Source organism: Entelurus aequoreus, linkage group LG11 (genome assembly GCF_033978785.1).
Source record: "Entelurus aequoreus isolate RoL-2023_Sb linkage group LG11, RoL_Eaeq_v1.1, whole genome shotgun sequence".
In the NCBI taxonomy this organism is placed as follows: Eukaryota; Metazoa; Chordata; class Actinopteri; order Syngnathiformes; family Syngnathidae; genus Entelurus; species Entelurus aequoreus.
The window spans coordinates 27684054-27711859 of NC_084741.1; the positions used below are offsets into that span (position 1 = coordinate 27684054).

At 39.7% G+C, this 27806-nt stretch overlaps 3 protein-coding genes across 10 annotated transcripts; all 3 read left to right on the forward strand.

Annotated features, from left to right (window-relative positions):
* The first annotated feature begins 270 nt into the window (after positions 1–270).
* LOC133660610 (uncharacterized) lies at positions 271–5175 on the forward strand. 7 transcript variants are annotated; one of them, XR_009827843.1, is made up of 15 exons: positions 271–523; positions 851–1014; positions 1159–1255; positions 1358–1488; positions 1682–1759; positions 1931–2034; positions 2127–2221; positions 2300–2380; positions 2702–2821; positions 3074–3154; positions 3236–3313; positions 3846–3906; positions 3994–4044; positions 4296–4340; positions 4425–4473. XR_009827843.1 is itself a non-coding variant. In XM_062064173.1 (13 exons), the coding sequence occupies exons 5-12, from the start codon at positions 1707–1709 to the stop codon at positions 4848–4850; spliced, it is 618 nt and encodes a 205-aa protein (XP_061920157.1). In that variant the 5' UTR covers positions 271–523; positions 851–1014; positions 1159–1255; positions 1358–1488; positions 1682–1706; the 3' UTR covers positions 4851–4865; positions 5113–5175. The 7 variants fall into 7 exon arrangements, 3 of the variants coding, with proteins under 3 accessions (XP_061920157.1, XP_061920158.1, XP_061920160.1); XR_009827844.1 differs by lacking the exons at positions 2702–2821; positions 3074–3154; positions 3236–3313; positions 3846–3906 and adding exons at positions 4554–4865; positions 5113–5125 and having other exon boundaries at positions 4425–4489; XR_009827845.1 differs by lacking the exons at positions 2702–2821; positions 3074–3154; positions 3236–3313; positions 3846–3906 and adding exons at positions 4537–4865; positions 5113–5125 and having other exon boundaries at positions 4425–4450.
* Positions 5176–5729: 554 nt separating this feature from the next.
* Positions 5730–26643, forward strand: rad54b (RAD54 homolog B). Of its 2 annotated transcripts, none has more exons than XM_062062877.1 (16): positions 5730–5969; positions 6149–6311; positions 7722–7908; positions 19296–19493; positions 20071–20370; positions 21225–21387; positions 21473–21698; positions 23066–23152; positions 23237–23357; positions 23430–23569; positions 23686–23976; positions 24060–24223; positions 24297–24558; positions 24640–24706; positions 25699–25896; positions 25965–26643. In XM_062062877.1, the coding sequence occupies exons 2-16, from the start codon at positions 6162–6164 to the stop codon at positions 26177–26179; spliced, it is 2769 nt and encodes a 922-aa protein (XP_061918861.1). In that variant the 5' UTR covers positions 5730–5969; positions 6149–6161; the 3' UTR covers positions 26180–26643. The 2 variants fall into 2 exon arrangements, with proteins under 2 accessions (XP_061918861.1, XP_061918860.1); XM_062062876.1 differs by having other exon boundaries at positions 5731–5969; positions 25699–25902.
* Positions 15278–19258, forward strand: LOC133659943 (fibrinogen silencer-binding protein). The gene is made up of 2 exons (XM_062062878.1): positions 15278–16525; positions 17706–19258. The coding sequence occupies exons 1-2, from the start codon at positions 16119–16121 to the stop codon at positions 18259–18261; spliced, it is 963 nt and encodes a 320-aa protein (XP_061918862.1). The 5' UTR covers positions 15278–16118; the 3' UTR covers positions 18262–19258.
* Positions 26644–27806: the final 1163 nt, after the last annotated feature.

The following is a 27806-nucleotide window of genomic DNA, read 5'->3' on the forward strand; positions in this document are numbered from 1 at the left end:
TATACATTATATATCAATATAGATCAATACAGTCTGCAGGGATATAGTCCGTAAGCACACATGATTGTATTTCTTTGTGGGGAAAAAAAAATAAAAAATTCCACACCCAAATGAAGTAAGTGCAGTGATTTTGATAATACATTTAATTGATATGCTTTATTTAATTACACTTTTGTTTTGATCATGACAGCTGTCACGCCAATTTTCTTCCCATTACAAAAACCTTCCTAGCCCCCATTTACTTCCGGGGTCATTTCCGTTTACGTCATTTCCTCTTACGTACGTCATTTCCTCTTACTGCCCGTCGCTGGTTTTTTTTAAATTTTTTATAATATAGTCATTTCCTCTTATGTCATTGACAGCGATCGATAGAATCGATAGAATCCAAATCTCCTGAAAATGGTGGTGTCACTGAATGATATTTGTCTTTATCTTTCCCAGGGGACTTATGTCAAACACCAGCAGGCTTCGAAACATTTCAAGCGGAGTGTTAGGGCCGCTGCTGGGAACGTCTGTCTTCGTGGTAACGTGCAAAAAATATTAATTAATATATAATACTGTTAAATGTCTGTACTACTTTAGATCAACATTATTGTTGAAACCATTTCACTAATATTAATTAATATATAATAATGTTAAATGTCTGTACTTTAAATCAACATTATTGTTGAAACCATTTCACTAATATTAATTAATATATAATACTGTTAAATGTCTGTACTACTTTAAATCAACATTATTGTTGAAAGCGTTTCACTAATATTAATTAATATATAATACTGTTAAATGTCTGTACTTTAAATCAACATTATTGTTGAAAGCATTTCACTACAATATTGTGTGTGTGTAGAAGAGGTCCTGTACCATTGGAACAGAAGAGTCATTTGGACAGAGGAGGAGAAAGTGGCTGTGTTAACCAAAGCCCATGCAAGCCATTTTGGACCACGGAGGATGCAAGCGAAGATTGCTCCCCGGTTTTATTGGCGGTCCATCACAAAGGACACATTGGATTGGGTAAGCAAGCTCCTAGAAGGAAGATATTTGCTTTTAATTTTAATTTTTAGTTGAAACACTCAGGTTAGTAGTTAGTAGTAGGTCGCAAAGTGTTGTGGAATCAAATTATATCTACAATATGTTTCCCTTTATTACTGCTTTTAGGTGCGCACATGTCCTGACTGCCGGCGCTTTGAAAAATTAAAGACCGAGGCGCCTGAGCTGAAGCCCATCAAGGTCGTATCACCTTGGTACATGGTTGGTGAGTGGCTTTATTCAGACATCCCTCACCTTTTCACGCACAACAAAAACTCAGTTCACATTCAAATATTTGCTAAACTGAGAACTGGAATTCATGCTCTAGGTGTGGACCTCTTTGGACCTGTGAAAAAGTCGTCTAAGGGGAACAGATATTGTCTCACTTTCACCGATTATTTCACCAAGTGGGTTGAAGCAAGAACATTCCCAAAAAAGACAGCAGTCAATGTGAAGGAGGTATTCTTTATATTTTGGTGTTTCACTTACCCATGGCATAATCAGAAAGGGAAAAAGCCACTAAAGTGCATCATTTATATATATATATATATATATATATATATATATATATATATATATATATATATATATATATAAAAAATTCTATTGTAATTATTAGTTGTACTAATATAATTTCTGTGGTGCCCCACAGGCCTTGAGGGACATTTTCTTTACTCATGGTTTGCCTGAAGTTATCCTCACTAACCAGGGCACTGAATTCAAGAAAGAGGTAACTAAATGGTGGTCTTTGACTATTGTACTCTAGGATTGTAATTCAGTCTGAATGTACTCACATGCTTGAATGCAATATTAAATTCTAACCACAACGTTACTGGTAAAATGTTTCATGATTGTCATATTGGTGATGACCAAGCCAAAACTCATTCCCTTGATGTTACAGAGTTATGGAGGTTCTTCCAAACAATATGGTTAGGCTGGAGACCCTGGATGGAAAGCCCAAGCATATGATGACCCCGTATGCATCACTGAAACCTCTGTGCTCGAGTATGTCAAACTGAATGCTGTTTACAGGCATTTTTGTTCAGAGATCTTAATATCCCTCCCCTGTATCGTAATATGCCTCCTCTCTCATTTAGGGACTCACCCTGGCTGGCCAAAGGATTCCCCTTCGGCCCCTGTGCTTCCAGGAGATGCTGAAATGCTGACTTCATCATCGGAGGAGGAAACTGAGGTACTTTTTCAGAAAAAAAGTGTTTATGTGTCCATACATGTAGCTTTCTAACTATTTGTATGATTGACACATGTCCAGTGTCATTGTTTCACGGACCATACATATGCTGGCCCCACATCACCCTGGAAAAAGGAGCTGCACCCCGACCAGAAACAACTGGTGAGCAGGTTTCAAATTGAGTAAAATTTTGACATTGGAGCCAGTATATGATTAAAAATATATACATTTATTGCTTTGTCTATTCATTTATTCTTTGTTTTTATTCAGTCATTGGTGTAGCATAATATTGTTTTTAATAGTATTTTTAATATCGTTTTTAATATTGTTTTTAATATTGTTTTTAACATGGCTGTGCAGCACTTTGGAAACATTCTTGTTGTGTAAATGTGCTATATAAATAAAGTGGATTGGATTGATTGGATTTGTGAAGTGGCCAAGGTTATCTTCAAGTCGAGTAATGTAAAATTTTCTCATGAACAGCTCGAGTATGTTTTGGCCTGCGATCGTCCAGCTATGGAACTGATCGTTAAAGAGGGAGGGGTGTGTTTAACCCGAGAAGAGTTTTGGTCTCTCGGGTTGTCCAGAGAAATGGACTCCACGGTCAGTACTGTAACTGTTATGTTTGTTTCACTTGACTGCTTATTCCATGGATATGTATAACTTTGTTACATCTGTAATGTGATGACCGATGGGAAATGCTTGCCTCCAGCTGGTTCAGGAAGCTGCTCAGAGACATGTATGATTTCTTAGAGCTGCACAACAGAGGCTGCTTTTGGTCATTAAAAAATCTGATTCAATGGTAAATATAAAAGCTCACATATCCTCATGTTTTTGGATTCAAAACTGTTCCAGGGCAAAGATGTCTTCATTGCCAACATGTATATTGTACCAACGTGGAAGCACAAAGACGTCGATCCAATGTCAAGCCTTCCAGTGAGTACAATGAAATTTGAATGATAATAGCTACACTAATCTGAAATTTCTTTCTAAAATATTCATAAATGTTTGCTACAGAGGGATGCACATCTAAAGGATGCACTCCTCTTCCCAGCGTGGAGCAAGCACAACGGGCCAGAGCATTACCTTCTCTGTGTAAGTGTTGAAAAGAAAAATACTGGAGATATCTTATAATTCTTGTGCAATTACATTATTTATGCCTCTTTCTGCATTGACCATTGAGGCCGGCAAAGAGAGAAATTCTCTTGCTGGACTCTCAGTTTGCTCTTTGGCCATCTGGTTTTGGTGATGAGGTGTACAGAGCCATCTTTAGGTCCCTTTATAATAATCCTGGCCACAGTTCCATTTTGGCCACTTTTTGTTCCAGCCATGTTCTGGTTTTGGCTATGGTTCTGTTCTAGTCATCTTTCCCTTCCCCGCTATGCTCATGTTTTAGACATGTTCTTCTTTCGGCTATGTTCCCATTCTAGCCACGTTCCAGTGGTGTGCTACAGGGGTCCCCTACCACAGAGTCATGGACCAGTACTGGTGAAACGTGACTTTGTTCATGCTTTGGCAGTGTTCTAATAGAATTTTCACTTGTTTATTTACAATTTGACCTGATGTTTTAATATGCCAAGTGGCTTATTGTATTTTATTTGATTCACATTTGGCTTTTTTACTGCAGGAGCATTGCGCAGCACATCGTCCCAGGAAGCTGGAGTGAGCTCACTGGAAAAGACATGCAGGTAATAGGTTTACTCTATAAAATATAAATGTCTTGTAGTAAACCCAAAGGCTGTATACATTTTCATGGTGCTAATGTGTATTACCAGGAGATCCCACGCCAGACCTCGGGGAATGACTGTGGTGTTTTCATGCTCATGGTAAGTTGAGCATTTTTAAAGAAGAAGAGTAGGTTAAACTTCCCCCACAATGATGTGAAAAACAGTATCAAATTACACAAATATTTGGTTGCAATTATTGCTTCCAGAGATATTCCTATCCCTCACGTTTCCAGTATTGATGTTGACGGCTCTTTTCATCAATTTAGTAGATTATTACAAAGTAGAGAAATATTTTTTTCATTACACAATTATTACATGTGCTCAGAAAAATTACCATTTTCTATTTTTAGTACTCCCTCTGGCTCTGTACGGACACTACTTTTCACTACAGTGTGGTAAGTATTTAGATATTTACAAGATTTCAAAATAAGCGGCTCTGAGAGGTAAAAATAATGAACTCATTTTTATATCTGCTCTAGCTGGACATGCAGTCAATCCGGCGTTGGTGGTGTGTCCTTCTAATGGAGCGCTTTGGCATTGAAGGGTAGGACAACTTCTTGAAATATCTGATGTATTGTTTATCATTATTAGTAACTGCCTGCGATGAGGTGGCGACTTGTCCAGGGTGTACCCTGCCTTCCGCCCGAATGCAGCTGAGATAGGCTACAGCGACCCCCCGCGACCCCAAAAAGGGACAAGCGGTAGAAAATGGATGGATGGATGGATGGATGGATGGATTAGTAACTGTAATCTGAAGAGCTTTTCTTCAATTTCCCCAAAGGCATGGCCAGAGGTTCTGTTATTGGACAGACAAGGCGAGCGGCCTATTGCAGGGCATTCTTCAGCCAGTCTTTAGGGTATCCAGAAACTCAGTCCAGGCCATCGACTGCGTCATCAAAGATTAACTGAATACAGTACTGGTATGCCATGACACAATAGTGAATAAATTGTATCATACCTATGTTGCTCCATAAAAAAAATTATTGGAGAAATATGTAAGCTGGGGGAAAAATAACTGGTTCAAAAATAATAATCTAATAACCTTTATTGGTTTGTACCTTGATGGGGTTTAAGAGCTTTTCACTATAACATGTCTACTTCTGAGTTGACCACCACTTGTGATTATAATTGACGCTTTGTCCTTTATCTGTGTTCCCCATTCTTTAGGTGCAGCTCGTGCAATGTTTGGAACAAAACATTTGTAAACAATAAAAAAACATTTTACATTGCAGTTTTTTGCCTCATTTTAAAGTCTAGAAGAAATACCCAAGGTTTTTCTTTATTATTATGTTCTTATTCTAAATACTGTCGTTTGTCTGACCACGGGTCATCTGACTTCACTGAGGTACATATGTGCACATAAATGTCATTTTAATTTAGTTCACTTACACAGAGAACTAAAAAAAAACTGAATTTAACGAATACATTTAGTTTTAATAAAGTTTAATAATATTGATTAATAATGAGTTAACTTATTGTACACTGTTATTAATTTCCGCATATGTCCACGAGTCAAATGTGCAGTCAGGAATATCCTCAAATTAATTTGTCAGATTAATACTTGTCCGATTAATACAGACGTTTTGTTAACGCTGTATTATAAAAAAGAGTCAAACGAAGTGCTATCGATCGCTGTCAAAGACGTAAGAGGAAATGACGTAATACAGACGTTTTGTTAACGCTGTATTATAAAAAAGAGTCAAACGAAGTGCTATCGATCGTTGTCAAAGACGTAAGAGGAAATGACGTAAGCGGAAATGACCCCGGAAGTAAATGGGTGCTAGGAAGGTTTTTGTAATGGGAATAAAATTGGCGTGACACGGCCCCACGGTCAACAAGTTTAGACCCCTCTGCCTTAAAGAAGAATGTACCAACCTCTTCCGGGATTTCGACCAATCACACAGCTCACAGCTGACGCAGCGGGAAAACGGAGCGGAAACAAAACAACACTGTGTCAGGACAGACACGCACAAGTAGTGTTGTTCAAAATTTAATCAATAATCATGGCTTGTAATTAACTTTTAGTAAGTAATTCCTCTTGTCAACGTTATTTATTAGTGAGGTCATGTAACGTTATTGTGTAGCTGTCGCTAGCTAGTGACTAAGATTGCTAGCATATTGCAGCTAGTTGTAGTTCTTAGTGTGTTTCCATTTGCAGTAGCTCACTTGTGAATATTTGTATAATTATATTTTCTCTCTGTAGGTAGCGAGTTTTTATGATGAGGCGCTCAGGAGCCCCCAGTCAGCTCCTGGGCAATGCTGCCAAAAAGCCTCGTTTTATACCTCCTGCTGGAGCCTCTTCATATTTTGGAGTTGAACCTAAGACCCAGAGCCCTGAATTAAGCCTGAACAATGCCTTGAACAAGGTGAACTATTTTCATGTTCAATCTGTAAGATAAAGGTTGCCATGGGCCCATTTCCAAAATTGTGGGGGGAAAAACAACAAAAAGGTGTAATTACTGAGAGAAGCTATACAAGTTGATGCAATAACCCTTATAATAATACACTTTGTGAACTTTAAAAGTTGTTTTTCTTTAAGGAAAGAGCTGCAAGTTTCTGCAAAAAAAAAGTGAATCTACATTTTCTTGCTTAGAATTGATATCGGAAAAATGTATTCACTAGTAAATGTTTTTAATGCACGTGTACACATGTCGAAAAGCGTTTGGTGCCAATTAAAAAAAATAATACACTGCCTTTATTATTGTTCTCATTGTTTTGTTCTTTAAAAAAGCTACTTCCAATGGTTTTCTGCTGTTCTGTTGTTTTTAATGGGAGGTCCTGAAATGACAGTGACAGGGTGACATTTAAAATGAATTTAAAAAATCGAATAATCCATCAAGTCAAAACATGTCACGCTCGCTCACGCCACGTAACAACCTTGACTAAAAAAATTAAGAGGCTGTTTGCAACGTTAACGCACATGGCTTGGACGCCAGATCTGGCCCATCACATCCTTTAATGTGGCTCTCAAAAGCCTGGAAATAATGTGCTCAATAAAGCACTTCCTCTTTTTGCTAAATGTACTGTATGTTTTCTTTAAGTTTTGACAGAAAAACTGTACTTGATGCATTTCATATCTTCTAAACTTGAAAATTATCTTATCATGCAACAAGATATACCAAACAATTTTTTGTTATAAAAAAACCCAAAATTATGTTTGTCAACTTGATTTATGATTTAAAGCAAATTATCAATCAATGTGTCAGAAATAAAGCATTGTAAATATTACATCCTGACCTTTTTTGGCTTTTAGCATGTAAACTACACGATACGTAACACGCATTAGCTATCTGTGTTGTCAGCTAGTATAGCGATTATTAACTAATGTTAGCTATAACGTGACTGCAAATTGTTAGCTGCTTGCGCTTTCTACGTGTACGTGTGTACAAGACAAGCCTGTATGCCTAACTAATTCCAAGGCCCAATGAGCAATGTTCATTCAATAGTAATTAGTAATTGTGAGAAAAAAAAGACATTTGAAAATATATATGTTTTGTTAAACCACTGATGGTAAGCTAAGCTAGATCTTGATATGTTTTTGGCTTGAACAATGTAACAATGAGCAAGTTGTAAACAGCCCTATTAATGTGATTTGTTCTCCAGCGTGCATATTAATGATATCCAGGGCATTTTAAACAGCCCTAAAATGATCAACACGGCACTCAGTGGGGGAAAAAAAAGTTTGGCCTGATCTACAAAATTCACAACACATTGTTATTGTGTATCATCTGGCATCAGCAACTGGCTCCTGCTCACACTACTATTTTGATTTTAAGGTGCAGAGAAGTGTGGTAGCTACACCTCCAAGTCAAAGTGAATGCACTGCCAGGGCAGCACCAGCCTTGTCCAAGGCTCTGGCCCGAGTGCTCAGTGCAACAGAAAGTAAGGAGAATATTGCTGAGACAAAACATACAAGTCCTTCTTCACAGGAGCTCATAACATCATCAGACATAAGAGGAGCAGGTAAGGAAAGCAACAATTTTTAAAATACACTAGCTTGATGCTAATTTAAATTGGATTTTTCATATATATGTTACTCGGGATCTTTCTGTGTAAAGTTTGCATGTTCTCCCCGTGATTGCGTGGGTTCCCTCCGGGTACTCCGGCTTCCTCCCACCTCCAAAGACATGCACCTGGGGATAGGTTGATTGGCATCACTAAATTGGCCCTAGTGTGTGAATGTGAGTGTGAATGTTGTCTGTCTATCTGTGTTGGCCCTGCGATGAGGTGGCGACTTGTCCAGGGTGTACCCCGCCTTCCGCCCGAATGCAGTTGAGATAGGCTCCAGCACCCCCCGCGACCCCGAAAGGGACAAGCGGTAGAAAATGGATGGATGGATGTTACTGATAAGCATTATCAATTTTACATGGCGATTTCAACACCTCCAAATTTGGTACTGAAAACTACAACTAAGATGCCTGATACAATCAAACAGCTGGTGTATAATATGGGTAATACTTACAGTAGGGCTGCACGATTTTGAGAAAAAACTTAATTGCCATTTTTCTCTCCAAAATTACGATTATCATTTGCATAAAAATGCGAAAAATAACAAGTGAAGGAAGACATGTTACTTTTAGACTGTCAATCAACATATTCTTCTTTCAAGGTGCCACACATTAGAACAATATGCACTAATTTAACAGACCCATGATTTTTCCGTCTATCGTCAGAAATCCGTCTTTTTTATCTCTGTAAAAATATAAAAAAATATTTTCCGTTTTTCTTCGTTTTTTCTGACCTTCAGTTTGTGTAAAAATGTTGATCCGTCTCTTTGCCATACCTGCCAACAACTACGGTTACCGTGTAATGAGTACAGCTGCAGTGGTAAAACTACGGTTTTCCCATTAAAAACTATTAATTTAAAAATTGAAGCTACATACCTTAACTACATTTCCCAGTAGCTTGGCAGTAGCTTTGCTACTTTTTAAACAAGTAGCGATTTCCGTAGCTTAGCTATTTTTAGACCCATGTAGCGGTTAGCTAAGCTACATGCTACAAAATATGAGAGAGGGAGAAGAGAAAGAGCGAAGTGGACTAGTGCAACGCCACGGGCAGGGAACAACATCCATCCATTTTCTACCGCTTGTCCCTTTTGGGGTACGGGGGGTGCTGGAGCCTATCTCAGCTGCATTCGGGCGGAAGGTGGGGTACACCGTGGACAAGTCGCCACCTCATCACAGATAGACAACATTCACACTTACATTCACACACTAGGGCCAATTTTAGTGTTGCCAATCAACCTATCCCCAGGTGCATGTCTTTGGGGGTGGGAGGAAGCCGGAGTACCTGGAGGGAACCCACGCAGTCACGGGGAGAACATGCAAACTCCACACAGAAAGATCCCGAGCCTGGGATTGAACTCAGGACTACTCGGGACCTTCGTATTGTGAGGCACATGCACTAACCCCTGTTCCACCGTGCTGCCCGGGCAGGGAACAACATATACGGTTAAAATCAATGATGATTGGTTGGTTTACGTATAAGAAAATCCATGATTGGTTGGTTGGTTTACTATGATGAGTCACGATTGATTAATATTCGGGCAAAACATTACGGACAGGCCAATCAGAGGCAAGATAGGGTGGGTCATCGAACCAGGAAGGGAAATCACTACAGACACGTACATCCCAAATGACAACGAGAGAGTCAGAGAAGAGAAGAGGAAATATTCAAGCGGGCGATTTATATATTTAAAAAAACTAGTGGAAGATGGCGGAGGGATTCTCTTTTTTAGATTTTTCTTTTAGCGATGTAGACGACGTCCAGGAAACCCACAATGCGTCTACTTGGCCACATTTGGACAAATGTATGCATAACAATGCCCAAAACATTAATTTTAGTTGTTTACCATGTAAGCCCAAATCAAAACTGCTCTCGATATGGAAGACTTGGAATACACATTTAACAACACACATGATTGTGGCAGACACGTGATGACTTTTGCTACAGTATAGCCTGTCTAAATGGTAAATTTCATTTTCATTGGTGTTTTAGAACAAGACATTTTGTTCATTATTTCTACTGTTTATATTTTGACATTGAATAGTTTAATAATTTTGAAACATAAACAACATGACTGCAAGATATTTCTTTCATGCTATGGATCACAAATGGCTATTCAGATAAAGGAAGTTAGCTAATAGAATAAACATTGTTTGTACTCTTTATGATTTTTGCATTTGGAGCAGATAGAAGTGGAGAGAGACAGAAATGGGCCATAAAATCCATTGCAGAATCCACTAAAGCAGAAACAAAAAGTAAAATGCAAGCTACTCAGAAATTTGCCAGAAAGGCTCATGTCAGAGCCATCAAAGCAAAAATGCCAAAGTAATGTGTGAATGAACCAAAGTCATGTGTAAATAATGTAAATAACTAGATGAACCCTCTGTGGCTGTGAAGTGAACACTAGTAAGGTTGTAAATACTGTATAGAATAAGCTAACCCATGTGGTTCCTGTGGATGTGAACACGAGTTGTAATTACTGTAGTGACTAAATAACTTGGTGACTGAAACAGACATAGTGATTCATTTGGATGAATTGGGTATGTATTTATGTAAACTCTGTTAAACATTTTTTTAATTCTTTAAACACTAAAACATCTTTAAATTGTGCTTTTTTTGGGAGGGTTTCCACCCTTGTCCCCTCACCAGGGCACCATCCTGGACCTGGTTGGGGACCTGCGGCCCCCAGACCCCCGGCTTATTTTCAGTCTTTTTCATTAAGTTCAAATCACATGCCTGTTTTAAAAACTTTTGGTTTTATGCAAACAGACACAGAGCTTTTGTCTACATCATGCACTTAAACGGAAGAAATAACCACTAAAAACTAGTGTTTATAATGTAATGTAACCTAATATATAACAACAATGCCAATAACCATTTAAAAGGATGTAAACTTGTATTTCTCGTTACTGTAGAATTGTTTACCATTGTACTGTAATTGGATTATTATTTTATTTTATTTTTTATTTTTTTTTTTAATATCCTAAATAAATAAACAAACACAAAATAAAATAGGACTCTCATCTCTGTAGGCAAAACTTTAACTTAAATAAATATTGAACATCTTAAAGTGCCTTTTTCCCAAGTTAAAAAAACTAAGTCGGGTTGTTGTTTTTTTGTTTTCATCACGTGATCACGGCTTTCCTGCTTGTTCGTCCGTGTTGATGGGCTCCTATCGACCATCCTGGTTAAAGCTGAAATATTCCCACAACGGGACATTGGCTTTGTAATCATATGTTTTTCCTCCTGATTTTTGTTACTTTACAGAATTTCTCACTAGTGAGTTGCAAGGTCTGTCTATCGTGCTTACTGTATGTGCAAGCCAGCAGTCTTGCTCTCCGCCCAAGACAAAAATTGTGTATTACTGAAAAGAGGGTTCACTCCGTTCAGTTAATTGTACTGTTGAATAAACGCGCTCAGGTGCTGAGAGCGATGCACAGAGACTAAGAAAACAAAAACACACGGACTTAGCAATTTACACTTCATTGTCATTTATTGTTCGATTGATTGACTTATTGACTAGTCCCCATTAAAACTTTTTTCAAGGAGCAAGTGATGTTTGTTATTAGCGTACTGTCTGCCTTCACTGTGGCGCACACAAACTTGCTGTTACTTTAGATTAGCCAGGAGGCAAAGGACGCAAGGCTCAACAATTCTGACTGGCGAACAAGTCTGTCACTCAAATGCCGGTGACGGCGGAGAAAACCAAAGCTTTGCCTCTTGCGGTTATTTATCGCACTAATTAAAACCTCAATGTCGAATCGATGTCGATTAATCGTCCAGCCCTAACTTACAGTTTAGACTGCTAACAGCTGCACACACGCTCCAAACCCCTATCCTTACACCACACCAGGAGGTGACTTGACTTTTTTTTTGTCCTGTACAGCTACTTAGGGAAATCATATTGTTGATGTAGATGCCCATATTTGTTGTACATATTTACTTTACAAAAGAGAAGTGTGGGATACTTCTCTTGTTGCCTTATTTGTATTTGACTTTATTAAATGGATTTATATTAATGTTTGGCACAGACAGATTTTTGAACAATATTTGAGAGGAATAGGTATTTTGTGTATATAGTAAAAGTTTTAGATCTTTGAGTTCAACTCATTAAAAATGAGAGCAAAAACAGAAGTGTAGCGTTTATATTTATGTCCAGTTATTTGAAGTTATATGATGGTGTCCAGTCTGTTATAGCTTGCTTTAATCAATGCAAACTGAAGTGTTATATTTTGGTACAAAAGATTGTTGTTACGTCACAATTAACACTTTGCTGTGTGGCAAAAAAGTCTCGTAATGTGTGTATTTGTGTATAATATGGTATTGTGTGTGTTTGCGCAAGCGCATCCATATAACAGCTTATTTTTGATTACCCTCGAAAATATTAACCTGACTCTAGCCAGATCCTTGTAGTTCGCTGAGCTCCTGTGGGTTATGAAAATATGGCTGAAATGCAGTTTGTATTGCATTCTTACATGTTTGGGAAACTTCCCGCTTCAAATTAGTATGAAATTAACATGCAGACTTGAAGCATTGCGATCGCAGATTTCGCGTGAAAAACAGCTGTGTAAACTGCGTAAACAGATCACTCTGAGACAGCATTCAGTTTAGCAAATAACAATAAAAAAAAACTAAAGTTAGGGTATTGTTTTTATATAAATTGTATTTAGATGCTTATTTATTTAAATTAAACATATATTAAATATCTATATAAGTACACATACTGTACTTCAGCGCTGAATAAAGGTATATTGACCCCGTAAGGGACAAGCGGTAGAAAATGGATGGATGGATGGATGTATATACATAAAAGCACTTGTGATTAAGGGCTATATAAATAATATGTATGTGGGTGTATATATTGTTACTTTACATGCAGTTGGCTTTCAGCCCCTGGCCAAATTTTTTAGCCCAAAGCGCCCCTGATTCAAAAAGTTTGGACACTCCTGGTACGCCAAAGTATCACTTGATTAAAGTACAGTGTTTTCCATCCATCCAGCTTGTTCTTCTCGCAGGGCCAACACAGATAGACAACATTCACCCTCACATTCAGGCCAATTTAGTTATTTTCCTATATTCAAACACAGTGTTACAGTTCAAACTGTGTAATGTTACAGTGGCCAAAAATATTAAATATATTCTTGTTAAATAAAAATGTCAGCCTAGTTTTTAATAAATACTTAGGCCTACTACGCTACCGTATTATAATGTTGGTCATTATGGTGGTATTTGAAGAGCCAGGTGTTTCCTGAGGTGGTACTTGGTGAAACAAGTTCGAGAAACACTGCTGTAGATGGATATACTTGTATTTCTCTCACAATGGGGAATTATGTTGTTCCAGTGCAGTTTTTTTCATACAGTAACAGAAGTAAAATGTAATGAAAAACTAAACAAAACTGTACATCAGGTACTCAATTCACGTCTTAATCACTTCTGGTTAGATTCTAACTATACTATATTTAGTTGCTATGTACTTGTGAGATGTGCAATGACAATAAAGTTGAATAGAACCTAATCTAATAAACAGCTCATTTATTAATTGTGTCTTTCTACCCCAAAACAGACTGCTCATTTACAATTACAGTATGGAACTTCTCACCATAAAGTAACTCAAAAAGTAAATTTCTGCACTAACGATAACATTTCGGATTGTTATTGGATTGTCACAGATCAATCATGACAATAATAATCGAATGTATAATGCACTTTATATTTCTGGAATCTCAAAGTGCTACTGAGAGACGTGACAAGCAAAAGACAATTAAAATGTGATAAAAAAATCAAAGGACTCAATGGTATATGTGCCGATTTTTGCTGTGCAATTGTGGTGGTGAAGTAGTTAGTGTGTCCGACAGAAGGCTCATAATCAGTGACATGCCTCTTTTATTGATCATATAATTTACACATGCACAAAAAGCTGTTAAATATAGAAAAAGACAACTCAAATTAATTCCCTGCCCATGGTTTGATTCCTGGGCTGTGGATCTTTCTGTGTGAAGTTAACATTTTCTCCCTGTGACTGCGTGGCTTCCCTCCGGGTACTCCGGCTTCCTCCCACCTCCAAAGACATGCACCTGGGGATAGGTTGATTGGCAACACTAAATTGGCCCTAGTGTGTGAATGTGAGTGTGAACGTTGTCTATCTGTGTTGGCCCTGCGATGTGGTGGAGACTTGTCCAGGGTGTACCCCGCTTTCCGCCCGAATGCAGCTGAGATTAGCTCCAGCACCCCCAGTGACCCTGAAAGGGACAAGCGGTAGAAAATGGGTGGATAGGGCTTCAACAATTAATCGATTAAAATCGATTATAAAAATAGTTGGCGATTAATTTAGTCATCGATTCGTTGGATCTATGCTATGCGCATGCGCAGAGGCAACTTTTTTTTTTTTATAAACCTTTATTTATAAACTGCAACATTTACAAACAGCTGAGAAACAATAATTAAAATAAGTATGGTGCCAGTATGCTATTTTTCCCCCCAATAAAATACTGGAAAGGATAGAAATGTAGTTTGTCTCTTTTATCCGATTGTTAATCGAAGTAATAATCGACAGATTAATCGATGATCAAATTAGTTGTTAGTTGCAGCCCTAGATGATGGATGTTTTGGGACCCGCTGAAGTTGGGAGCCACTGAGGGACGCTTAAACTGCATACCCATTTTTTGCGCCACTGATTCTAATAATCCTGTACTATACTGAATGTTGTAATTGTACAATAATACCAAACCACCCACCATCAAAATGTTTTAATCTACAACACATACATTTTAATTTGTGCAAAATGTTACAATAATGTACAACATTTTGTATGTTAAATACAATTTCTACACTGGAAATGTAGGTAGGGAGTGCATAGTGTACTCAGGTGCAGGTACACCTTCACTGCGTCATACTGACATGTGGTTAAATGTTTCAGTGGCCTGTAAATATATCAGAAACACTTTTTAGTATGATGCAATGCACTTGTGCGACCACAATAGTTAATAGTCAACCATACCCAAATGCAGCTGGGATAACCTCCAGCACCCCTACCACCCCGAGAGGGACAAGCCGTAGAAATTAGATTGATGGATGTCTAGCTTTGTAACTACATCCTTTATTATGAATAAATGATTTTCTTGTCTTTGTAGTTAACTTGGTGCTGTACCTAATGAAGTGTCCTGTCAATATGCAGCCACTCCAAACACCCCCTGCTGCCCATTCAGAAGAACACGTAGTCAAGTCGTTTTATTACATTTTAAAATGTAAACACACTTAAGCCCAATCCTCATTTCTGTGACGTGTTTGTTTAATATTTAATACAGAACGCCTAAATGCTAATGTGTGTTTCGCGTATTTCTCCTTTGTGGCTCGTCTTAGCCTGGTGTGGGAGCGGCAGTCGCGGGCAGATTTAGCACTCCTGCTCGGCACTTGCTCAACGCATACGCCGCTCCGTCCTACCGTTTTTATCCGGTGTCTCTGCATTACACCCGAAACACATCCGACTCACACGCAGATTTGCATGTTCCAGCCATGTTCGCGTCATTAGCATGTGGCATCAAAGAGCGCGCCCCTTGCTTAGACGCGCCCTCTCACACGCATGCGCAGCGGGCTCGCTTAAACCCCTCCCCCATTTGAGTCAGTTAAACCTGTGCTGCTCTGCACTCGCCGTCGTGCAAGCAAAACAAGTGTCCAGAAAAACCCAAATAAACTATGCACTGAACCCCTACTGAGTGTGTCCCCATCTGTTGTTATATGCTGGGGATGCATGGCTGTTGTGCCTGGTTTGGGGTTTAGAGAGGCCGAGCTGTAAGTAGGTCGGGCTGGGTTTAAGCGGCTTAGCTACGTCAGTCTAAGCTGAGAGGAATTCATCCAAAACCCTGCGCGATAGGCGGGGGCCTAAACGAGGCTGGCCTAGTTAAGCCTGATTCTTATTGTGCGCAGAAGCAGCCTGGTTTTGTCGTGCAAGGACACAAGAGGAGCAACCAAGGAGTGGTTGGATTCCACGCTCATGACAGAACATAGCTTATGTTTGATTTGAAGTGGGAAGAGGAGGAAAATGAGTGATATCAAAGAGTTAAAGCTGTGTTAAGTTTTAATCTTGGTGGACTAAGAGAATCCTGCATCAGAACAAGAAAAGACAGGTGTTGGGGTGACAGCCGAAGGCCCGAATTGGTCTGTGCTTTAAGATGGCATCTGGCTCGGCGTTTCTCTCCAGCATGGTGGGTAAAGCTCGCTCCTCCAACTTCACCCTCTCTGAGAAGCTGGACCTGTTGAAGCTGGTCCGCCCTCACATCCGCATCCTGGAGGAACACACCAACAAACATGCGGTCATTGTGGACAAGAACAAGTGCTGGGAAACCGTGGCAGAGCAGTACAACGCCTTGGGGGGCGACAGGCCTCACCGCACAGCGCAGGGTCTCAGGACCCTCTACAAGAGGCTGAAGGAGTCAGCCAAACAGGAAGTGATGCAACGGAGACACGCCCAGCCGGAGTACAGAGCGAGCATCTCAGAGCCTACCAGGAAAATCATGGAGATAATCCCTCACCTGTTTCAGCATGTGCCCATCCACGAAAAGGACCTGGCGCTGCGCAGGTACATGCACCAGCACGAACAAACTATGTACTAGACAACAAGATAACTTCTAGAAACCAACACACACACACAACTGATATAGAAGCGGGAAATATTTTGGTTTATTTTTAGGATTTTAGGAAGAAGAAATAAAGAAAGCACACTAAATTTCATAGAAAAAAACCTTCATCTATTAGATACACGTATTTACAGTAGACATGTCCCAAATGGTTTCAAAGTTATTTGTGTACTGATAAAAAATCTCGGTTTTAAAGAGACTTATTGATGCATTGAGGAATGCTACGCAGGAAACCTTGCAGCGTGTTTGGCAGGAGTTAGTCTATTGGCTTGACGTGTCATGTCACAGGCGGTGTACATATTGAACATTTGTAAAGCTGTGAAAAAGCAAATACAATATATGACCAGAATATGTTACTGGAATTTTGATAGATAAATATTATTCTTTTTTTCAACATGAAGACTATTTAATTTTGTTTGCCTTGGACATGTAATTACTACACAGTTATTCAAATGTTTGGGGATACGCTGCTTACACATTAACAAATAATCATTTGAGATTATATATATTTTTAAAATTGGTTCATGAACAACGTGCACTACACATTGTTCTAAAATTAGAAATGGGTGCACTAGATTTAGCATTCCGCTAATTTCCGTCTGTAGTCCCTGTTTCGTTTGCTAATCCAAGTAGAGAAGATATTGCATACTCTATAATTATGTATATTTACCATCACTTTTTGTGTAGGCCATAGTTTTATTAAAGTAAGTCTTCTTAATCCACAATACTTTAGAAATTAAACTTGGATACACTTAAGCGCAGTCAGCGTACATCTTAGAAAGCCGTATACTGTCAACTGAAAATGGGTCAACACACAGCTATTATTATTATTGCCTAAATAGCTGGCAACACGAGTAGCAATTTAAGGTGTTTTGCCACAGTCAAGTGTGGTTGTGTTTTGACTGTTTTTTTTCAGTAAATTGTAAATCTATTCAGCTCTACCAGTTGTACACTGACTACTCTATATCCAAGTTTCATTTCTATAGTGTCGTCCCTTGAGAATACATAATGAATATAGGTCCTAAAATGTGTGAGGTGTATTCATTTTCGTGAGATACTGTATGTCATTTGTCAATAAGTGTGATTGTTCTCACTCATGTTGATCCTTCTGTCCCTCCACAGATTAATATATAGTAAGCACACGTCTCCCATCGAGCCTCCTGGCAGCAGCTCCTCTCTTGCTGGCCTTCAGGAATACTCGGCAGCCGTCCCAATTATTCCCCATGAGGTGGTCCATCTGGACATTGAAGATGATGTAAAACCGCCTCCAGATCTCCCTTTCCCCTCTACGCACTCAGAGCCAGGGTTGGAGGCAGGCCATGAGTTGGAGGAGGAGCAGGATGCCGACAGCATCCACGATTACGAAGCATCCTTGTCACCTGCCCCTTCTTCTGGCAACATGGCCCTCTCCTCTTCGCCTTTACCTTTTGGCCAAGACCTCTACCCCAACAACATGTACCCGCAACATGAGCCCGAGCGCTTTCGCCCACTGTACTTGGCCAAGGAGGAGCATGAGTTGGTGCTCGCCAATCACAGGAAAGTGGCGATGTACCTTAAGGAGAAGAGGGAAGGACTCAAGAGGAAGCAGGAGCTGGAAGAGGAACTTTTGAGAGCCAAGATCAAAGTGGAGAAGCTGAAGGCGGCCCGACTTCGACATGGATTGCCCATCCCTCTTTAGCATGCAGGAACATGCTGATAGAAAAGGGAGACTCTGGACCAACTTCCCGCAGTTCAGCTCAGAATGGATTGCCCAATACTGTAGTGATACAGTACTAAAAGGCTAGCATTGGACACAGTTCAAGCATTAGACATCAAAGTGTTGTCATTTTTGGTCCAACACTGGGAATGGAATAGAATAAGAGGAAAGAACACAACATGTCTGAGCTTCTGTCTTGAATTCAGTGACGTATTACAGTGTTGCCCTATCAATACTACACCATTTACAGCTACTGCTGCCTAACTACACACCAGGTTCAAAGGGTCATCATAAGTGTTGAGATAAATCAACTGGTGCACGTTCCACATTTGTAAGATCAGTATTTATTAATGCATAGTGCCTAATGCAGCCACTGATGGTTGTACCTACTATCCGTGTCTGTTCATATTGCCTAAGTCTCACTGTTGACAAATGATGCAATGACACTGTGATTAGACAAAATATGTAAATTATGAAGAATTCACAAGGGAATGATATTTATAATAATGTGCATATTAAGGATGTCATTTCTGCCTCAGTCCGCCATGGGTATATGTAGCTGTTGTTGGAAGTTGTTCCAGTAATTGAATAATTTTTGTCTTCACATTTTCAGGCATGAGAGAATCAAGGCTGGTCAATTTGTAATTATGTTTCATTGTATAAAAACATCTCACTCTGAGCCTTAACGCACAATGCTAATGTCGCACCGTTACTGCTCTTTTTATGGCCAGTTAAGAGATATTTACAAAAAAAGATGAAGGTGTTTGTCTTTAACTTTTATTTCTTATGCTATAAGTGACTGAAATATTGTTGTATTTTTTGGTAAATGACCGATGGGTGTTGCTTTTGTCTTTTTCTATTAAAAAAAGAGTCACTATCCGAAGGATTATGTTGTAGTCATTAAAATCCCACACGGTGTGTAAGTTTGCGCAGGTGTTGCAGCAGTGACCTCTGCTGGTGGAGCCTGTATGTACAGGATCCTCTTCATAACTGTGTTTTTGCATTTGTTCCCACAGGCTCCCCTCAAAAAGCTACTGGGTCAAATCAGGTCTTTGGTGCAACAGACTGCAGCGGGGATGCTGTGCGCTACTTCAGCGTCATGTGGTGTAAGGCCAGCAAAAAGAAACACAAGCGCTGGGAGGGGGATGCCGTGCTGGTGACCAAGGGGCGCTCGGCCACCCTGAAAGACATGGAGGGCAAGAACATTGGACAGGGTAAGGCCCCTCATTTACTAGAACGTTAACAGCTCTGTCAAATTCTGTCAAACACAGTGATTCACAATTCATATTTGTGCGTTTTATATAGCACATAAAAATTGTATTTTTAAAATATTTAGACACTGGCTGGTAAAATAACTTAAGTCTAAATGGAGAGGACTTAAGTTAAACATGAATTGTTGTTAATATTGTGATTTAAAGACAATGTAATAACAAACAAAATGCCCCCCACATCCTTAGGTTTGGACACTCTGTATACTGTGTTTTCCAACCTTTAATGAGCCAAGACACATTTTTTACATTAGAAAAATCTCATGGCACATCACTAAACATACCATGACCTATTTGCAATAGATGAATACACAGGTTAACTATGTACTTTCTACTATCTATTAGAACAGCATGTAATTGTTATGGCTGTCACTGACATAATTATTGGTAAATTAACAAAGATACAGTGTATGTAAGAAAAATATATATAATTAGGTGATCATTTCAACATACTAATGTGACGTGGCACAGTGGTTGGAAATCACTGCTGTACAACCAAATATTGTGACACTTGTCTATTTAGGTAGCGGCTACAAGGTGTCTTTGTTGGCTTCTCTGTCTGAGGGGGACACCCTGATGATTGGAGCGAAAGAGGTGGAGGTGATGGGTGTCATATCTGCAGAGAATTTTGCTACTGGACGTTGTTTTCAAGAAGCCCATGTAGATCAAGAAGAGACGATCCTGAAGACAGCACCCGCTCCTTCACAATGCTTAGCAGCCAAAGCTTTCATCCCCCCTACAATGTTGGGGAGAGCAGGCCTTCCTGCATTAAAATTAGCAGAAGAGCATGCCTGCAAACCTCGCTATGATCCACAAGCTCCAGGTATGTAGACATCTAGTAACCATAGACAGTATAATGTCAAAATCAGAATAAGCTTTGCTGGAAATGTACCTAATGCAAAACATTAAAATAATAAATATGAACGATGTAGGACACATACAGTAAAACATACATGCAACAGTGTTAGAAATGCAGTGAGTACTGTTCAACAAAAATCATACAACCAGGGCTGTCTTCAGGTAAAGATTTTCATAATCTGATTTGTTAAATAATGCCTATTGTCAACGATCAGTTGAATCAATGTCGTTTTTTATTTTATAAGAAAAATAAACAAATGGTGATATGTAATAGTGTATACTGACTGGTCACTAGGTGTCAGTTATATCACATGAATGTGCTCTTGCACCAATACGAGAATATTCCAAAGTTAAAGGTAATTAAGAAATGAACACATGGAGTATTTTTTTAAAGTGACCAAAAAAATATATAATTTGCAACCTTCCCACCTTAAAATAAGGCTAAACCACATTTTGTGGTTCTCAGCTCTGGTTCGCAGTGCCAAGAATATAGTACATCAAACTTGACTAAATGGAGGAAGTAAAAGTCGCAGCAAAGTTTTTGTTTGTGAACCTATTGAAGGATCATTACCTTTGCAAGAGGGCAACTACGCCTCCGGGGCAAGGCAGGGTGTAAGAAATGTCATTAATATTTCTATTGGCCAAAACATGTTGCAGACACTCAAAATTGTACTGTAAGGATGGGATATGGTCATTTATGGTAACTTTCGCCAAGTTCATCAGTTTTTATGTTAAATCGCTGAATTACTGTAGCAGACCAAAATACTACATCTGATTATGCCATCTACAGAAAATTGATCTTTGTAATCTTTCGCTCAGGTGCTCTGGTGATGCCTCGACCCTCTCCCAACCATCAGTGGTCTAATAACAAGTCAGGGCTCCCTGTGGTCGATGTTGTGGTTGACCCGCACCTGACAGCTCACATGCGCCCCCATCAGAGAGACGGCCTGCTCTTTCTCTATGAATGTGTTATGGGCATGAGGTTGTATTTTTGGACAAATTTGTTTAATCTCTTTTTTAAGTCTGTTGCCAATCATTGAATTTGTGTTCGTGCGTGTGGACATCAGGGCCGAAGGTCGCTACGGGGCAATCTTGGCTGATGAGATGGGTCTTGGAAAGACCCTACAAAGCGTGGCTCTCTGCTGGACGCTGCTCAAGCAGGGTCCGTACGGCGGAAAAGCGGTCACCAAGCGTGTGCTCGTGGTTACCCCTGGCAGCCTTGTGCAGAACTGGGGCGCTGAGTTCAACAAGTGGCTCGGGCGTGAGAGGATCAGTGTTTTCACTGTGGATCAGGTTAGGAAATGTAATCTTAGTGGACTATTGTTGTCATTATACGGAGCAATATGCTACTAAACAAGGTACACCTGCACAGTCTAATATTGATCCGTTTTGATTGAGATTAAATAGCGGTGGTTGTTTTCATTGCTATTTGGCTATACAAAAATGAACACGAGTGTGATCTCAAATCACATGCAATCTGATGTATGGTAATAAGTTACTAAGATTTTTGTAACGCGCTGCATCACAAACTAATTCCCTCATTTTACTTAAGGTCACATGAGTTTCCGCCCTGAGATCGGTAGGTTGTGAGTTCAAACCCCGGCCGAGTCATATCAAAGACTATAAAAATGGGATCCCCTACCTCCCTTCCCTGCTTGGCACTCAGCATCAAGGGTTGGAATTGGGGGTTAAATCACCAAAAATGATTCCTGGGCGCGGCCACCGCTGCTGCCCACTGCTCCCCTCACCTCCCAGGGGGTGATCAAGGGGGATGGGTCAAATGCAGAGAATAATTTCGCCACACCTAGTGTGTGTGTGACAATCATTGGTACTTTAACTTTTTATGTTGCACTATCAGTGGCATGACTACCAAAACGTTGTCCTCGCTCTCCCTGTGCCATTGCAACTCACGCCAGCCATGGCGAGTTAAATCCATTGCCAGGCAGAAAGAGCGATCACTTGTCTTTATTGTATGCATGAATATACTGTCAAGTGAGTGAGCGTTGTCTTGACAGTCTTTCGTTTCTTTTCACAATGTTTCTTTAAAGCGGAAAGGAATTGAGTCTAATAATAGTGTTAGGGAAAAAGAATGATTTATTTAAAACATAAGCACATTGTCCTGAAGTTAGTGTGAGTGTGGTGTGTCAAAATAATCATCTTAGAGAATAACAATCTCAATTCTAAGCAAAACAATCGTGCAGCCCTACTGTTTGTCAATTGTTTAACACACAAACTACACAGCACTTTCCAATAGGGTGGCATTTGGTCCAAGAAAGGTTTACATTGTTATAAAGATGTGATTTATTTGTTATAAAAGTGTGATTTATTTTCCACAAAATTGCAGTCAGAGCACTTTGTTTTGCTTGCTGAAGACATTTCACCTATTATTCAAAAGGTATCTTCAGATAAATAAACATAAATAAACCTTTCTACCAACAAATACATCTAGTTTTCTTTTAATAAACACAACTTCTTTAACAAGTAGAGTGACTGATTAAACAAATAAAAAAGAGGAGCTTTTTCCACTAAAGAAAATGTGTTAATCATTTACTTGATTGTGTAGGTGTACCTAATTATTTGTCCCGTGTGCTTAATACAGTCTATTTCTTACATTAGTTTGTCTAATAACTTGTTGCTATGCTGTTTGTTGCCATGCGAAGGACCACAGGATCGAGCAGTTTGTGTTGTCTCCTCTGCACAATGTCCTAGTGATAAGCTATGAAATGCTTCTGCGCTGCTTTGAACAGGTATGCCTGTCTTAAAGTATGTCCCTCATTTTGGTGTACAATTGTATGGGAAGACGTTGCTGAATTCAACTTTTTTTTGCACAGGTCCAAAAAGTGGAGTTTGGTCTCATTATCTGTGATGAAGGTCACAGACTAAAGAACAGCAGCATCAAAACGTCCTCAGCCCTCAGCAGCTTGAGCTGCAATCGCAGGGTCATACTAACAGGTATGAGAACATACTTAATATTCAATGGGAGGAAAGGCAACAAGCTATGATGTTATTAAATGTGTTTTTAAGGCACCCCTGTGCAAAATGACCTGCAGGAGTTCTACGCTCTAATAGACTTTGTTAATCCCGGCGTTCTTGGCTCAACCACAGCGTATAGGAAGGTCTATGAGGAGGCCATTCTTCGCTGCAGGCAGCCTTCCTGCTCTGAGGTCATATTCCTCCACATTTGATCTCCTTAGATTTATTCAGTGGACCTATTGTGTCCAATGAATGTAGAAATACTACACACTGGACATAACCAGACCACATCTGCTTACGCCAATAGGAGGAGAGATCTTTGGGCGCCGAGCGAGCCGCTGAGCTCTCTCGACTTACTGGCATGTTCATCCTGAGGAGGACGCAAGAGATCATCAACCGCTACCTTCCGCCCCGCCTTGACTGGACCCTGTTCTGCAGGCCGTCTCCGCTGCAGCAAGAGGTCTACAGGCATCTCCTCAGCCACAGAGTGTTCAGAGCCTGCCTACAAGGCTCCATGCAATCACACACCCACTTGGCCTGCATCACTTTCTTGAAAAAGCTGTGCAATCACCCAACACTGCTGCACTGCACAGTCAAGGTGTGTAAGGAGTCTGAATTTCAGCCATCCCAATCAAAGCGCAAATTGAGGGTTTTTGAGGGTTTCTGTTTTTTGTGTTTCAGGAAAAAGCTGAGTGTGCTTCTGATGAGAGTTCTTTCCATGAAGGTCTAGCACAGTTTTTCCCTAAATTGTACTCTTCAGATAGCTTGAACCCTGCTGACTCGGGGAAACTCTTGGTTCTGTTGGACCTGCTGGAAACCATCAGACAGCTCAGCCCATCTGACAGGTGTGTGATTGTCACATGTTTGTAGTAATTTGGATGTGCTTTTGAATTGTGGGTAATGCCATGTCTCTTCTAGGGTTGTTGTAGTGTCCAACTACACTCAGACGCTGGACATGCTTCAGAAAATTTGTGTGCACATGACCTACACATTCTGTCGGCTAGACGGACAAACGCCTACCAACCAGAGGCAGCGTCTTGTTGACAGCTTCAACAGCCCTTATTCACCTAATTTCCTTTTTCTGCTGAGCTCCAAAGCTGGTGGGGTGGGGCTTAATCTGGTGGGGGCTTCCCATTTGGTGCTTTATGATCTCGACTGGAATCCTGCAAATGACATTCAGGTAAAACACCTTCAAAAATATTTAGTATACCTGATGAATTGCTACTGTACTTTGCCACATTCTTTTATCTGCTGTGTGCAGGCCATGGCTCGCGTGTGGCGAGATGGACAGAAAAAGACAGTGCATACTTACCGCCTCCTCACTGCAGGTTGGAATAATAACCATACGTAATTCACCAGATAGACTGGAAATTACATTTATGGTCACATGCTATAGTAAATGTTGTACAGATATAAGAGGCCCTCGGTTTATTTCCTGCAAGGACAATGACAAGTTCAGTTAAGTGTAAGTCAGAACCTTTACCTAAATTATACATAAATGAAGACCTAAGCAACTCGCACTAAACACATGAAAGATATATAAAATGCAGCAATTAAAAGGATTAAATTCAAGAATGTCATTGAACCGTAATTAAAAAATAACAAAAATGTATTCCTTACTTTTACCCGTTGGGTTGTCTTGCATACCCCAAGGGTCGTTGCAAGAGAGGTAGAGACAGGTTTATTGTGAGGAGGAAGTCTCAATAATAAGACCACTACACTGCTTCGTTATCAATGTCCATTTCATCAGAGCTGATCTTTGAACACCGTTAAATATAATATCATTATCCTTGATGATGGTTGCAGCATTTGAACAGCTTGGGCTCGGCGTTTTACAATGACACACTGGCATCAGAAGAGTCTGCAACAACTACCGACTAAAGGAGCAAAAGCGCACGACAATACATTATTTCGTAGGATGTAACAAACTATAGTTATTTTTTTAATCACAAAACGCCATACGAGTACTGCCTGTATTCTCAATGTTGTATAATCATTGGACAAATGTTCAATGACTTGGGCCAAAACGTATTCAGCTATACACACAACAATGGGAGATTTGTTGTTTTTGATTACGCTTTGTTTATAAAGTTTGTCTCAAAACATCAAAGCCACACCATGATAGCCATTTTTTAAAATAATGATAGTGGTTTTGATGCCTTTTATTTATCTGAACCTCGGAAGAAGTCAAATTAGAATAGGAGAAATTCTGGCGGCCTTGTATTTCTTGTGTATCTGTGTCTTTGCTTACATGCTTAATCAGTCGAGTGTACAGGACACTGTACACTCGACTGATTAGAAGTGTAATGTCTCTATTAAGGTACCATTGAGGAGCGCATATTCCAGCGCCAGGTGTCCAAACAGGGCCTTTCCGGGACAGTGGTAGACCTCGGCAAAGGCTCCGAACACGCCAACTTCTCCAGCAGCGAGCTGAGAGACCTTTTCAGCCTTACCGAAACATGCTCTCTAACTCACGACCTGTTGAACTGCAGCTGCAACATGGACGGATCCGTCAACGGTAAAGGTATGTTAATAATCTGAATTTAAACGTACTGGAATTAATTTGCTTCCTTTTTTCCCGCCCAGTTGTTGAAGAGGTAGACGAGCAGGACGCAAATCGGCCATGTCAGCTTGGGCGGGACTGCGGCGGGTCAGCGCAGAAACATCTGAGCATGTCCGAGCTGATGCAATGGAGACATTTCTCTGGAGATGCCCACACCTTCTCAGACCCTTACCTTGATCGTGCCAGAGACCATGTCACCTTTGCCTTTCAGACCACCATTTCTCACATGGATCAGTAACCGCAACTATGGACTCAACTGTTAGTGACCAAAAATACATGATTTGAAAATATGATGTACACACTTCACAATCTAACAAAATCCTATGCAAAAACTATCAGAAATAAATAGCTAAGAAAATAAAGTTTGAAATAGAGCACTGGTTCACCAACTTTTTTCACCAAGTACCACCTTAGAAAACACTTGACACAGTTTGAGAATCACTTCAAATTAATTCAACAATGTTATCATGTTTGTAGTTTTGTAGTGTAGAACTGCACAGCATCATACTGAGAAGAATGTATTGCCCTTGTGTGTGGGATTAAATTAGATTGTCTAATAAAGTGAGGATACGTTGAGAGAAGTTCCTCAATGGTCAACAGAGGAGCTCAGATTGTCCCTGATGATGTGAGTATCACTTGTCACTACATCTAAAACATTGTAGTGGTAATAAAACTTGAATCTATTGTTGCAGGGCAAGGCTACACGATGCTGCATATGCAGAGACTTCCTGCTGCGTCCATCTAAGGTAATAATTATGTTGATGAGTCATGCCTAAGTGCTGCGTGGTGAATGTTTGTGCTGTCCATCAACTGGGAACAATCTAGTTTACACTCTCCTTAGTGTGCACAGTTTTTATTTAAAATTGTGTTGTTGAGTAGGTCTGGGATACTTTCTCCCTGTGACTTCCTACAGAGCTGTGCTTCGTGAGTCGGAGTGGTTTGGTCAATGTGGGCCGCTCTCGTCACGCTCTCTGTCAGAGCGTCTGCGTGGTAGTCGCGTGTCTGTGTATCGCTGCATGTGCTGTGTATGGTTTGTATTCTGCTATGGCAGAGCGGCCCAGTTACACGACATTTTGTTGTTACTTAAAAGGGGTGATCATTGCAAATTTAAACATTATCACGCATGATAAGGCAATTTTCTTGCATAATAACTGGGTTTCTAGGATGTTAGCCTTTGCTCATTTTATGGTTTTCCTTGTGAACGGAATTTATGAAACTAAATCCCTTTATGATGACTTGTATACTAATGACTATAACACTTATCAACAGTACTTTGAGTCTGATTAGGGAAGGTGATTATAGTACCTCAGTAACCCCCCTCACATTTCTCTAATTATGTTATTATATCTTTACTAGGGGTGTGGGAAAAAATCGATTCGAATTCGAATCGCGATTCTCATTTTTAAAAAATCGATTTTTTATTTTTAATATTTTTTTACATTTTTATTTTTTGATTAATTAAAAAACATTTTTTTTATTAATCAATCCAACAAAACAATACACAGCAATACCATAACAATGCAATCCAATTCCAAAACCAAACCCGACCTAGCAACACTCAGAACTGCAATAAACAGAGCAATTGAGAGGAGACACAAACACGGCACAGAACAAACCAAAAGTAGTGAAACAAAAATGAATATTATCAACAACAGTATCAATATTTTTTACAATTTCAACATAGCAGTGATTAAAACCCCTAATTGACATTATCATTAGACATTTATAAAAAAAAAAAAAAAAAAGAACAATAGTGTCACAGTGGCTTGCACTTGCATCACATCTCATAAGCTTGACAACACACTGTCCAATATTTTCACAAAGATAAAATAAGTCATATTTTTAGTTCATTTAATAGTTAAAAC

Excerpts from the sequence above, each read along its gene's own strand:
- LOC133660610 (XM_062064173.1), top strand. The coding sequence starts at position 1,707 with ATGGTTTGCCTGAAGTTATCCTCACTAACCAGGGCACTGAATTCAAGA. Across the intron at positions 2,035-2,126 it reads ACTGAAACCTCTGTGCTCGA|GGACTCACCCTGGCTGGCCA; the intron begins GTATGTCAAACT and ends TCTCTCATTTAG. Across the intron at positions 4,045-4,295 it reads GTGGTGTTTTCATGCTCATG|TACTCCCTCTGGCTCTGTAC; the intron begins GTAAGTTGAGCA and ends TTCTATTTTTAG.
- rad54b (XM_062062876.1), top strand. The coding sequence starts at position 6,162 with ATGATGAGGCGCTCAGGAGCCCCCAGTCAGCTCCTGGGCAATGCTGCC. Across the intron at positions 21,388-21,472 it reads GAATGTGTTATGGGCATGAG|GGCCGAAGGTCGCTACGGGG; the intron begins GTTGTATTTTTG and ends TGTGGACATCAG. Across the intron at positions 23,977-24,059 it reads TGCTGCACTGCACAGTCAAG|GAAAAAGCTGAGTGTGCTTC; the intron begins GTGTGTAAGGAG and ends TTTGTGTTTCAG.
- LOC133659943 (XM_062062878.1), top strand. The coding sequence starts at position 16,119 with ATGGCATCTGGCTCGGCGTTTCTCTCCAGCATGGTGGGTAAAGCTCGC. Across the intron at positions 16,526-17,705 it reads AAGGACCTGGCGCTGCGCAG|ATTAATATATAGTAAGCACA; the intron begins GTACATGCACCA and ends GTCCCTCCACAG.